The sequence below is a fragment of the Vigna radiata genome, chromosome 6 (assembly GCF_000741045.1).
Source record: "Vigna radiata var. radiata cultivar VC1973A chromosome 6, Vradiata_ver6, whole genome shotgun sequence".
In the NCBI taxonomy this organism is placed as follows: domain Eukaryota; kingdom Viridiplantae; phylum Streptophyta; class Magnoliopsida; order Fabales; family Fabaceae; genus Vigna; species Vigna radiata.
The window spans coordinates 2,160,633-2,173,113 of record NC_028356.1 but is presented as its reverse complement, the minus strand read 5'-3'; the positions used below and the strand labels follow the sequence as shown (position 1 = coordinate 2,173,113).

At 34.5% G+C, this 12,481-nt stretch overlaps 2 protein-coding genes across 4 annotated transcripts; both read left to right on the top strand.

Annotated features, from left to right (window-relative positions):
• Window positions 1-1,724: 1,724 nt before the first annotated feature.
• LOC106764899 (mitogen-activated protein kinase 20-like) lies at window positions 1,725-7,563 on the top strand. 3 transcript variants are annotated; one of them, XM_014649336.2, is made up of 11 exons: window positions 1,820-2,193; window positions 3,249-3,657; window positions 4,022-4,149; window positions 4,258-4,317; window positions 4,597-4,746; window positions 4,849-5,004; window positions 5,207-5,418; window positions 5,598-5,699; window positions 6,654-6,811; window positions 6,898-7,060; window positions 7,192-7,563. In XM_014649336.2, the coding sequence occupies exons 1-11, from the start codon at window positions 2,170-2,172 to the stop codon at window positions 7,214-7,216; spliced, it is 1,587 nt and encodes a 528-aa protein (XP_014504822.1). In that variant the 5' UTR covers window positions 1,820-2,169; the 3' UTR covers window positions 7,217-7,563. The 3 variants fall into 3 exon arrangements, with proteins under 3 accessions (XP_022637578.1, XP_014504822.1, XP_014504821.1); XM_022781857.1 differs by having other exon boundaries at window positions 1,725-1,957; window positions 6,898-7,563; XM_014649335.2 differs by having other exon boundaries at window positions 6,898-7,563.
• Window positions 7,564-11,346: 3,783 nt separating this feature from the next.
• Window positions 11,347-12,213, top strand: LOC106764277 (transcription factor PAR1). The gene has a single exon (XM_014648541.2). It carries the CDS (start codon window positions 11,506-11,508, stop codon window positions 11,938-11,940), a length of 435 nt encoding a protein of 144 aa, XP_014504027.1. The 5' UTR covers window positions 11,347-11,505; the 3' UTR covers window positions 11,941-12,213.
• The last annotated feature ends 268 nt before the right edge of the window (window positions 12,214-12,481 follow it).

The window sequence follows — 12,481 nt, the reverse complement described above, 5'->3', positions numbered from 1 at the left end:
ACTAAGATTATACATGTTATGTAAAAAGATAAATAATTTACCCATATAAATGTAAACTTTTATTATTTCCAAATAGTATATTTTAATTTCAAAGATGAATTATTCGTATTTATTTTCAACATGTATTTTAAATATGGAATTTGATCCTTTGGGAGATTAATAAACGACAAGTTTTAATATATCTTAAATAGAACAAAACGATACACTGACGAGATCTCGAAGATGATTTATGGAATAGTAAATGTCTGAATTTGAAATGGATATATCATTGTTTTGATTTTGAAAACGATTTACTCTGTCTCTGTTGAATGTGTTGCTAAATCCTGTGGTTAATTAGAATGTCTGGTATTGTTGTGGAAGTAAAGTAAGTGTAAAGTAAAAGAAAGGTTAAAGTTTATACGAATATATTAATTAATTGCTAAATGTATGCATTATTTGTGATGCACAACTTTAATAGAAAAAAAAGGTTAAAGTTAATTAATGTATAAGATAACATTTTGATGTGATTTTTTTATTATGTTCGATGAATGTCTTGGGATCTTTCTAAAGCAAGTCTCATCCATATTTCACATGACTAATTAATCTTAAAAGACCTAATTCTAAGTAAAAACTAGATTTAGGATACCAATCCAAAACCTCTTATATATTTAAAATAATTTTATTTTTAATTAGACCTAATTCACATCTATTTGGAATGGATTAATAGAGTTGAATTTTAATTATACATTTTTGTGAGATTATTAATATCGTGGGTATTATTAACTATTTGGGGTCACTTTTAATATTAATAGTGTGATCATTATTTTGACATTTGTAGCTAATGATAGCATGATAGTATATGGCTAGACATATGTTTGTAATTTTTTTTCTTATGGAAATAAATGATAAATATAATATTAAACTAACATTCTAAATCAACGAGATATACTTTCCCTAATTATAAAGAATATCACTATATTTGTTATGATGATTATTTCTTAATATTTTTATTATATGTACTTTTACTTTTAACATCATATCATTTTTAATCTTGGTTTAAGAATGGTTATTATTTGTTCTGCGTGATTTTACACTGATAAATTAGTAAAATAGGAAACTCGAATCTTAAAATTGTACACCGATTTTAATATAGTTTTGGAATTTTAATAAATTAAAATAAAGTCTCTAAAAATAATTTTAATTATTTATACTCGTCCCTTATTTCAGATAGATTCTTACACGTTATCACTAAAATGAAATTTAGTTTATATACATTATTATTAAAATACAATTCAGTTCATATATTTAAGAATTAAATTATATTTTAATTGTAATAATAATAAGTAGAATATGTTTAAAATGAAAGATAAATGTAGAAGAAAAAAATTATTTTGGAGACGTTTTATTTATTTATAAATATTTAAGTGTTATTTGGAAAGAAGATATACATTTTGAATTGTAAATTGTGAAAAATATCAAGAAATTAAAAACATGCAAAATAAAAATAAAAAATATTATATTTTTGAAAATGAAAATTGTGAGATTAAAATTTTGGAAGGTGACACGTGTTTGGCACATTCCCTATGCCATGTAAGTTGGAGAGGAGACAGACAGGTAATTCCAGAACAGTATCTGCCATCTTACTTCGTAACCAGGTTTTAGGAACCTAAATTTACGAAAACACCCTCCAAAGTCTCTCTAAATACCAAATACGCCACTTGGGTATAATAAGAATCCATACCATATCCGTATCTCAGAAGCGAATGCGAAGCAGAGAGAGAGAGAGAGAGAGAGAAGAGCCACCCTCTCATACAACTCAACAAACAACTCATTCCAACAACGAAGCCTTTCAAAATTTTCACTCTTTCTCCTTGTGTCGGTGTACTTCTCTTCCGGGCCACTCGTTTTAGCTTCCTCAAACGCGCTTTTGGTTGAAGAAGCTCCTCTGGGATCTGAGTGTGGGGTGAGAGAGAGATGGGTGAGTTTTGTCTCTGAGTTAGATCTACGTCGCTTCATGTGCCAGTTTGGTGTTGGGATTGGAGGTGGGGTTGTATTTGGATTCTGTGTGGGTTGAAGGAGCTGGGGTAGGGGGGGTAAATGTGCTTGGGTTTTGTTTTATGTCAAAATTGAACCTTACCTTTCTATGTCTTTCCTATTGGTGGCTTAATTTGTAGTGGCTCTTGTCTCAGAATGCAGCAAGATCACAGAAAAAAGGTGGATTTGTTGTTTGCTTTCTTCATTATGCTTTACTCTTATTAGTTGCTTCACTAAAAATATTGCTTTTTTCAAGTCTTTCTCTGTCCCTGAATGAATGATGAGGGTGCCCTTTTTGTATCTAAGCAGAGTAATGAATGATAAAACTAAAATTTTGTCTCCTTCTGTGTTGGTGGGTTACATCTCTGAATTTTAGATTACTTAAGTCCAGGCATGGAAGCGAGGCTCTGCCAAGTTTCTTCCATGGGGCCTTCTTATGATTTAGTTAGCTTTCTTATATTTAGTCCACCAGTGACATAATTTCTCTCCCCCACGTGACGTTTGGTTGACAAGGTCTTTTTTTTTTTTTTCACCATTTCTGTGCTCTAATATGTTCATGAATTTTGCGTGGTTCTTCTTTTTACGTGCTAGATTGCATTCCTGGGGTTGATCTTCCATCTCAAACAACCCACCCTTTTGCTTTTCTTTGTTTCTACGTCTTCTGAGATGTGTTTCGCACGCGTTAGGTGCATTGTACGAGATTGACTCTCCCAAATAAACGTTGGTGAATGACAACAAATGGTGAATTGTGGAAGAGAAAAGTTATAGTCTAAGAATTGTGAGGTGTTTATGGTTTTAAGCGCTATATTTTCTCCTTTTGGCTGGAACAAGCTGGGGACGGGTAGTGAGACTGTTTATGGTGACAATGTGTTTCTTTATGTTTATTGTTTGTTATTTTGCTTGTGTTAGTCCAATCTACGTTGCTGACATGACCAAATTACTGAAAATATAGTTTCCAATCCGAGTCTATGATTCTTCAATACCGAGTTAGTTCCATAATGTAAATTATATGGCACACGCAATTTTGTTTGTTTAATGTGTATTGAACTTATGGATGGATCATGGATTTTGAGATATAGCAAAGATTGTTTATTTATTATTTTAATTTCAATTTATCTACTTTGAAAACTTATTTCCAATTTGTTGTTTTAGCTTGATTTATTAACGTTTGTAGATGACCAAATTTGGGCATGCCTGATTTTCGTATGTGGATTACTTTTATATCTTTGCAACAGGGCTCAATGGAGATGGAATTTTTCTCCGATTATGGCGATGCCAACAGGTACAAAATTCAAGAAGTCATCGGGAAAGGCAGTTATGGTGTTGTTTGTTCAGCTATAGACACTCATACTGGCGAGAAAGTAGCAATTAAAAAGATACATGATATCTTCGAGCATGTATCTGATACTGCGCGTATTCTCCGTGAGATAAAGTTGCTTAGACTTCTTCGACATCCTGATATTGTTGAAATTAAGCATGTTATGTTGCCACCTTCGAGGAGGGACTTTAAGGATATTTATGTCGTTTTTGAGCTAATGGAGTCTGATCTGCATCAAGTCATTAAAGCCAATGATGACTTAACAAAAGAGCACTATCAATTTTTTCTGTACCAATTGCTTCGAGCACTGAAGTATATTCACACTGGTATTTTTCAATAACTGATACTTACTTGTTTATCAATATCTTATTAGAATGCACATTGTGTTGCTAATAATAGCTATACCTTTTTTTCAGCACTTGAATGAAACATGACTGAAATTGCATCATTCCTTTGCATTTCTCTTTACACAGATGTCAGCATTATGTATATCAGTTTTTTTTGTCTAACTATTGCTGTTGACTTTTTTTTTTCATCTCTTGGCCGGATTTCCTTATGTGGTTTGACCAAAATGTTTTACTTATTCATTTTCCTTTTTTTATATATATTTTACCGTGTATTAATCAACCTAATTTTGCTGACTTCAATGCCAGTATTAATGCTCATCTAATATTTGTGAACACATTGCAGCAAATGTCTATCATCGAGACTTGAAGCCAAAGAATATATTAGCCAATGCAAACTGTAAACTTAAAATATGTGATTTTGGCTTAGCTAGAGTTGCTTTTAGTGACACGCCAACAACTGTATTTTGGACGGTATTCCATCGTAAAATTTCCTCTGTTTGTTTCACACCCATTTTACAGCTTTGCTAGATAACAGATGGCTGATGTTTTTCTTGCTTACTTAATATATTATTTCTATAGGATTATGTTGCTACAAGGTGGTATAGAGCACCGGAGCTCTGTGGATCCTTTTACTCAAGGGTATGACTTTTTCAAGATTCTTTTGTATATCATATAAAAGAAGAGAACCAAATTCTGCATAGTCTTGAATCTCCATACCCTAATTCATGCTCAATAGTTTTGTGTAGAAATTTCATATCAACACATGATACATGCTTTCTGTTATGTTCTTTCCCCTCAATAGCTAAAAGTAAGACCCAAGACCAATCTGTTATTTATTATTAATTATTAATCCACTGGTTTCTAGTTTCTGTTAGTTTTGTGTCTTCTGGTGGGTTAACGCTAAGGTATTGAATGCAGTATACTCCAGCAATTGATATTTGGAGTATAGGTTGCATCTTTGCTGAAGTATTGATAGGAAAGCCACTTTTTCCTGGAAAAAATGTTGTGCATCAGTTGGATCTGATGACAGATCTGCTTGGTACGCCCTCGCTTGATACGATATCTCGGGTAATTGTTTTTCTCTGCAGAGGGAAACTGTCAGCATTTGCTTAACTTCATTTTACCAACATCATTCTTTTGGTGACAATTTTGAATCTGTGTTGAATGCAGGTACGCAATGATAAGGCACGGAGATACCTGACTAGTATGAGGAAAAAACAGCCTATACCATTTGCACAAAAGTTTCCTAATGCAGATCCTTTAGCCCTACGACTACTTGAAAAGTTACTCGCCTTTGATCCAAAAGACCGGCCAACTGCTGAAGAGGTTTGTTATATTGTTCTCTGTGCTTTGTTTGTGTGTGTTGAAAAATTATTCTAGTTGCATAAGTAACTGTTTCTAGAGCTTATGCTTTTTCTTTTGGAGTTTGGACATACAGAAATGTGTAATCAATCACACAGCAGTTACATTGTGTGCAATAATATGTGATTTTCTTGCTCAAGAATTTTGAAGGATTTGGCATTTTCAGGCATTAGCTGATCCTTACTTCAAGGGACTTGCGAAAGTTGAGAGGGAGCCATCGTGCCAGCCTATTACAAAAATGGAGTTTGAATTCGAAAGGAGAAGAGTCACAAAGGAAGAAATTGGAGAGTTAATTTTTCGTGAGATTCTAGAGTATCATCCTCAACTATTGAAAGACTACATAAATGGAACAGAGAGAACTAATTTTCTTTACCCAAGGTTTTTATTATTTGTTTTCGGTTCATTCTTCAACTGGTTATCTTTTTTTCCTTAATATATATATATATATATATATATATATATATATATATATATATATATATATATATATATATATATATTTCATGTTCTACCCTATTATTCTTCTCATTATCTTAATTGGTCCTTATTCTTCACAGTGCTGTTGATCAATTCAAGAAGCAATTTGCTCATCTTGAGGAAACTGGTGGCAAAAGTAGTCCAGTTCTGCCACCTGAAAGAAAGCATGTATCACTTCCCAGGTAATTCGTTAATGTACTAACTTGTTGGATTTGAATTGTCATTTATTATTATCACGCGTTGGAAAAAAGTTCTTTTGATTATATTATATTTAACACATGATTGAATATTCTATGATGATTGTTGAATAATACACTAATGACTGTATGAGATGCTTAAGAAAATTATGCTATGTGCAAATAGGAACTGACACATACAGACAACTGGTTTTGACGCGATACCAGTTCTAATTTCATCTTCCATGTGAATAGATGCTATCACTGTTTAAAACTTGACTGGTCAAGGTATTAAATAATAATATAATAAATGCATAAAATATATTGAAGAAACATGATATCTTAATTTTATAAGGCTAAAAGCTAAAGGTGAAACAGCATTTTATAAAAAAAGTCCAAATCAAATATATCATTATACTTGTGTCTAAATTTCACCATTAAACAACAATGTCTATTAACAACAGTATCAATTTGACATTTATAATTAAAAAATGATGATTAATATTTGAAGTTTATTTTTTTTTTTTCATTTTTCTTAGAAGTAAAAAAGGTGTCTGTCAAGTATTTTTTATAGGTTCACTGGGAACTGGATTTTGGCTTTTTCTCATTGATTTTCTTGCTCATTGACTGATTTGTCCTATGGCTGATTTAGTGGTATATTTGGACTTGACGCAATACGGATTTACTGATTTTTCAATTAAATCGGTGAATTTGGTGTTGGTTTTAGATCATAGGGAATTACTATACATTTTTCTAAGATGCATTAATGTAAGATGTTCTTGACTATGTCGTTGATGAAGTGACGTGCACGAGTTGCAAATGCACTCAATTATTTCAAACCTGTTATTGATATTTATCTGAGCCATAATTTAGTGTCATTAATGGGGAACTTAATTAGATTACATCACACTAAATTTTTCTTGTTTGATTTCCTTATTCTCTTTTTGGAATTATTGACAGGTCAACAATTATACATTCAAATACAGTACCCACAAAAGAGCAATCAAATATTGTTTCCAGCAAAATCAGGCAAACAGCTGAGGAATACAGCAATAATTCTAGGGATACAGAAAATCCTGCGCCAAGGTCCATTCAGGGTCTGCAAAAATTTTCACATGGTATGTTATTCTTATCATTTATCATCGTGCTTTGTCAGGTTTATGAGCATTGTCAGTAATCAACTAGCAAACATTCTTGTTTTCAGCAAAACCTGGTAAAGTTGTTGGGCCGGTTATTCCATACGAGTATGCAAGTGTTGTCAAGGGTTCATACGAGCCCAGGACATTTATGAGAGGTTCTGTTCCTCCTTCTCAACCCACTCCCCCGACGAACCATTATCAAAGATTAACCTCTGGGAAACAAGAAAGGTCAGCAACAGAAGCTGAGAAGTGTGTATCTTTACAATCAAAACTTGCACAGCAATGTTGTGTGAATGGCCAAATAGCACCAGAAATAGCTATAAATATTGATTCCAACCCTTTTTTCATGACACGAGCAGGAGTGAACAGGATAGAGCAGGATGACCGAATAGCCATTGATACAAAGATGCTGCAAACAAAAGCTCATCAATATGGTGGGATTAGTACAACTGCTCATAGAAAGGTTGGACCAGTACAGTATGGTATTACAAGGTTGTTCTAGAAGAATGTTGGCTTGTGAATAGTTTGGCCAGATGGAGCAATCCTTGTCGAGCACAAGAGAAGTTTCTTTATAGTGGAGAAGTAGTAGTAATCTCTGGTGGTGCTTTGTGTAAGATGATTGAATTAGTGCAACTTCCCCAGAAAGAACCAGCTTTCTCTTGTCAAACCTTGTAAACATTGGTTTCAGTTATCAATAAACTGAACAATTGAAATTGAGTTCTATCTTGTAATTCAATCCACACTACCCTTTCCCCACACATTTTTCCTTTTTAAATTTCCTGCAATGCCTATTTTGCAAATTGACATAAATAAATAAATAAATCAGACTGGTACATGTACTTGTAAAAATGATAAAATTGCTATTTGTTTTATGCGTGTTATGCTCACGGGATATAAAGGAGATTCATTGTTTAACCATAGTGGTTTAATCCCCTTTGGCCATTATAAAAACATATTCCTCACAACTTTCTTAAACAACTGGATTCCATTTAAAACATTATCAATGGCTCAAATTCCTATTGAATTTTGCTCACCTACTCATAATAACTATTCATCCTTGAAAGTAGGTTTGATGTTTGCATGATTTGCTTCTATTTTTGTTTTTACATGTTACTAAAAGAAACAGACATGTCTTTATTTTATTGAAAAAGAAATACCCGTAACATACCCTTTTTTAAGATGTAACTCTGGATCTTATGGTCCAGATTAATATGCCAAGTGATTTTAGATCAATGGTTCAGATTACTCTTCATATTTTTAATATACTTTATATGGAAAATTTTAGTTGAAATTATAGATAGGTGGTGATCCAAGTAAGTTAAGTAATAAGTTTTAGTCAGAAAAAATGTTAAAAGAGTGTGTTTTGCTACCACTGGTTTTTATTCAAATGGAATCCCTCGAACAAATAGTCTTAGCATTTGATTGAATGCGACATCACTGTATTTCATATGGTTTTGAAAATATGAACAAACATGTGGCCACCTTTAGCCTCTTGGAGCCACATTGCCCTTCCATGTGGAGGAAGTTACTGCAGCTACCTTTTGGAAGCTCTATCTATTAGCTACCTACACAGGATAAGATTAACTTTATGTGGAGGCTAGCTTTCAGAATGTACATCCACTTATAACTCTTCCTTTTTTCCTTCTTCTTACTTCAGAATAGTTAAATCGGTAAGGGTGGAAAGTGTAATGCAAAGAATCTTGTGACTAGTTACTATCCTATCACAAAACCTGGTGGATCACTCCTGTCACAGTAATGTTGCATTGCAGCCCACATAATAGATTTGAAGATAAAAAAACAAGAAATATTGCATGGCTAGGAATGTAAAACATTGTTGGTTGATTTACATTAATCATTCATTTAAGTGATGGATTAAAAGCATTGGACGAGAATGTCCTAGAAAATGAGATAAATTTGAATTTGAAAGACAGTTGAGATAATGCATTTGAATGATTTGGTCGCTTGTTTATTGTTTGGCATTTACTGCATATGCAACTGCAAACAAGGCGGGGCTCACCAATAAAAGTCTGAGTCAGTTCATGTGCTGACCATTAAGTTATAAACAGGTTGAGAAAATCCTCATTCCTCCCTCCCTCCATGAATATTCCTCACCAGCTGCAAGCATTTATTTTTCTTTTTCTAAACCTCATTGCTGATATTGTTGTAATAAGTTTTTCTCCACTGATATCTTCTTTCATTCACCTACACACCCTAAAATGGATGACAAAAACTTCCCTTTTTCTTGTTACAACCTTCTGTGATGCCATGCCTGCCTAGTCACTCCTATTCACAGATTTTTCTTTAACTAAAGATGTTTAATTCACTATTTGGCTATCATGATTCACACCACAGTTAAATAAGTAAACAAAAAACAAAGAAACATCCACTAAACTAAAGCTGTACACCAAATGTATGCATTAAAGGATCACAGAAACTATTAAAATAGAATTCTGATTTTGATATAAAAATAGCAGCAAAAAAATCATGTACAAGTTTTGCTCTTAAGTTGAATGTGGTTAATATTTGTGTGGTCATTAGCTTGTAGGGGGAATAATGGAAATATGCCAATAGGTAGCCATAGAGGCCTACCATGTGAGAGTTTCGTTTGTTTGCACAGTAAGATGATTTTGAAGATAGTAATATGTCCAAAAGAAGAGTGAGGAGGATGAATAAATAACCGGGAAACAGGGTCTGTTGCAAATGGTGAACAGAAACAAAACTCAGGTAGGATGTCCACACATGTTTTGGAGTTAGATTAGATGTATGATATTGAATTACAATAGCTCTCTCATCAATGATATACATGCCAAGGCCCTGTGTGTAACAATTTCATTGAAATTTCGTACAAGAAATGGTGGTACGGACCCCATTACCTTACCTCCCGGAAGCAAAAAAGAAAAATAATGAAGGATTGAAAAAATTGTGTGGCATTAAATAAAAAGAGTAGTGTAGTGTGTGAATGTGACAAGAACAGAGGGATCCGAGTGGGTCTGAGCACATGGAGTCCCATATGCCCAACACAACCAAATCTCTCATACAATCCCAATGACCCAATCCGCCGATTGGTTTCCTTCTTGGAAACACCACCACCTCCCCTCTCTGATTCTCCACCACACTCTCTCAGGGCCACACCATCCATCACTAATTACGGAACCCTCACTAAAGCTGCAACACCAATCACCACCATATTAACAAACACTCATACATACATGCATCAATCATCTTTTCTTTTCACTCTCTCCCAATCAAAATTACAATTTTTCTAAATCTTTTAATCCACCCCTACTAGTAAGTAATACCCTTTGTGTTAAAATAATCAAATGTGATTGCAAACGTTAAAAAGCTACTGCCTTCAAAATCTGTATGAATTACTTTCTCACAAACAACACCAGCTTTAAACACCGTTCACTTTTATTTTTTTCTTTATCCTTTACTCACCATCAAATAATGATTTTCTTTTGGCTTGTACATCATATGATGACTCAATTTTTATCTGTGTTCTGACTGTCAAATTTACCATCTGGACAACTTTCTTTATGAAAAAAAAAAAAAAAACTGTCATTCAAGGCAGTTGATAGCTTGCGTTCGTATTACTGATTTTTTTACAGGCATTTATTGTTATGGATGCGACATAATCAATCATTTAATAAAATACTGTAGTCATGTTCAATTAACTTGTTTATCCACAGAACCAAGTTGTCCTGAATTAGCTAAGCAGAGTGTTTGATTTCCCTGAAATGACAAGTTGTTAGTTTAATATGGGTTGGGATTGATATGATTGTAGTATTGTGCATGATTAATTTGGCCTAAAAGGGTTAGAAGGGGGTTTTGTGGGGCTCAAGGTGGGGTCACTGGAAAGAAAACACGTGGCAGTCATGCGAAGGGTGGTGATGCAGATCATATGGCATATGAAAGAGAAGAGAAGAGAAGAGAGTGGAGAGGCACATGGGTGGGTGTTAGGTTCAAGGAATTCATGTGAGCACATGTGCTTTCTTCCCTTTGTTTTGTGTCCTGTGGGACCATTTTTTATGCTCTCACATCTCCACTTCTCAACGGGGTTGCATTTTCAGTCACACTTGTAAACTTTATACTTTCACCTTTACCTCATTTCAATCTTACTAGCTAAGAATCCTCACTTTCCAATGCCAACACACACTTCATAGACTATTACCATCATGCATGTGTTTAACATGTTATAATCAACCATAAATATTTCATCTGTTCTATGATCCTTGGAAGAAGACAAGAACAATAAGCAATGAAAATGTAACATAGTACTTAATGGTAAAAACTGATAGCATAGATGTGAGGTTACTGCATGAAGAGGAGGTAAAAAATTGATGAGTTGGAAGAGGGTGTTGGTGTGGAGCGTGAAGGCCACCTCATTGCCCCAATCCAAAACTTGGGGGCTTCTTCTTCTTGTGTTGTGAGGCCAAAACCAGTGGGGCCAGCTTCGTTGGCATTGACATTTCTAGAGCTCAACAATAATTTAACATCTTTCTCCCTCCCACCCTCCCTTGTTTGCAGCCTTACCTCTCATATAACTCCCTCACACATTAATCTTTCTTCTCTTCTCTCTCTCTCTCTCTCTCTCTCTCTCTCTCTCTCTCAACCCTCTTACACACACATCACATTACTACTGCTACTGTCACCAACACTGCTACTACTTCTACATGTCATCATCCATGGAACAAGAAGATAACACCCCAAAGCACACTATCATACCCACATTACTCAGAAAACCTTCAGACGACCAGGCCAACTCCGCCGTCTCCTCTCACAAATCTTTGCATGTTTTCCGCCACAGCAGGAGGCGGTGTAGGAAGGAACTCACTGCGAAAGAGCCTGCCAAGGAAGGTAATGAAGATGAGGAGAAAGAAAAAGAAGAAGATGAAGATGATGGTGACGTTGATGACAGAGAAGAGATAGAGAGGAAGATTCATGCATTGCAGAGGATTGTGCCAGGTGGGGAGTCATTAGGGGTGGACAAACTCTTTGATGAAACTGCTGGCTATATTCTGGCCTTGCAGTACCAAGTCAAAGCCTTGAGGGCTCTCACTGGTTTCTTTGAGAAGTTGGAGAAGGAGAAGACAAAGTTTGGAGGTTGATATCATCGTCAAAATGAATGAATGAATCAATAATCCATGGTTATGAAGCTGCTGCATGATGGATTATGGAAGCAGCATCCTAGGTTAGGTTCTTTTGGTTTTTCCCACAGACCCATTAGTTAGATATTTTTTTTTCTTTTAATTTTTCTGTTCTTGGCTGTACTTTTGGAGGTTGGGATCAAGGAAAATGTCTCCCCCATGTTCTTAGATTTTTATTTTTTTATTTTTTTATTTCGAAGTTCTCAATTTCTCACTGTGTTCTTTTGATGATGACTTTATTATCTATCTATATCTATCTCTCTGAAAGTTGATAATGTTACGCCGCAGATAAGTAATAGAGAATTGATTTTGGGGAAGTGTTGTAGGAATCTTAAGGTGTTGGATGACGATGATGATGATGATGATCTGGAGTGAAGGTAGAGTGGGTGGAAGTGTATGACATTATGGTGTGTCTGTGGTGGATGTACGTGGGCTATGTGTGACAGGTTTTTTTTGTTCATCTTGGTCCAGTGGGCCAGTCGTATTTGGTCTTAAAATCTGG

Bases quoted from the DNA above. Each gene is read 5' to 3' on its own strand.
- LOC106764899 (XM_014649335.2), top strand. From the start codon at position 2,170: ATGCAGCAAGATCACAGAAAAAAG. The intron at 2,194-3,248 runs GTGGATTTGTTG...TCTTTGCAACAG, and splicing joins AGCAAGATCACAGAAAAAAG to GGCTCAATGGAGATGGAATT. The intron at 5,700-6,653 runs GTAATTCGTTAA...AATTATTGACAG, and splicing joins AAGCATGTATCACTTCCCAG to GTCAACAATTATACATTCAA.
- LOC106764277 (XM_014648541.2), top strand. From the start codon at position 11,506: ATGTCATCATCCATGGAACAAGAAGATAACACCCCAAAGCACACTATC.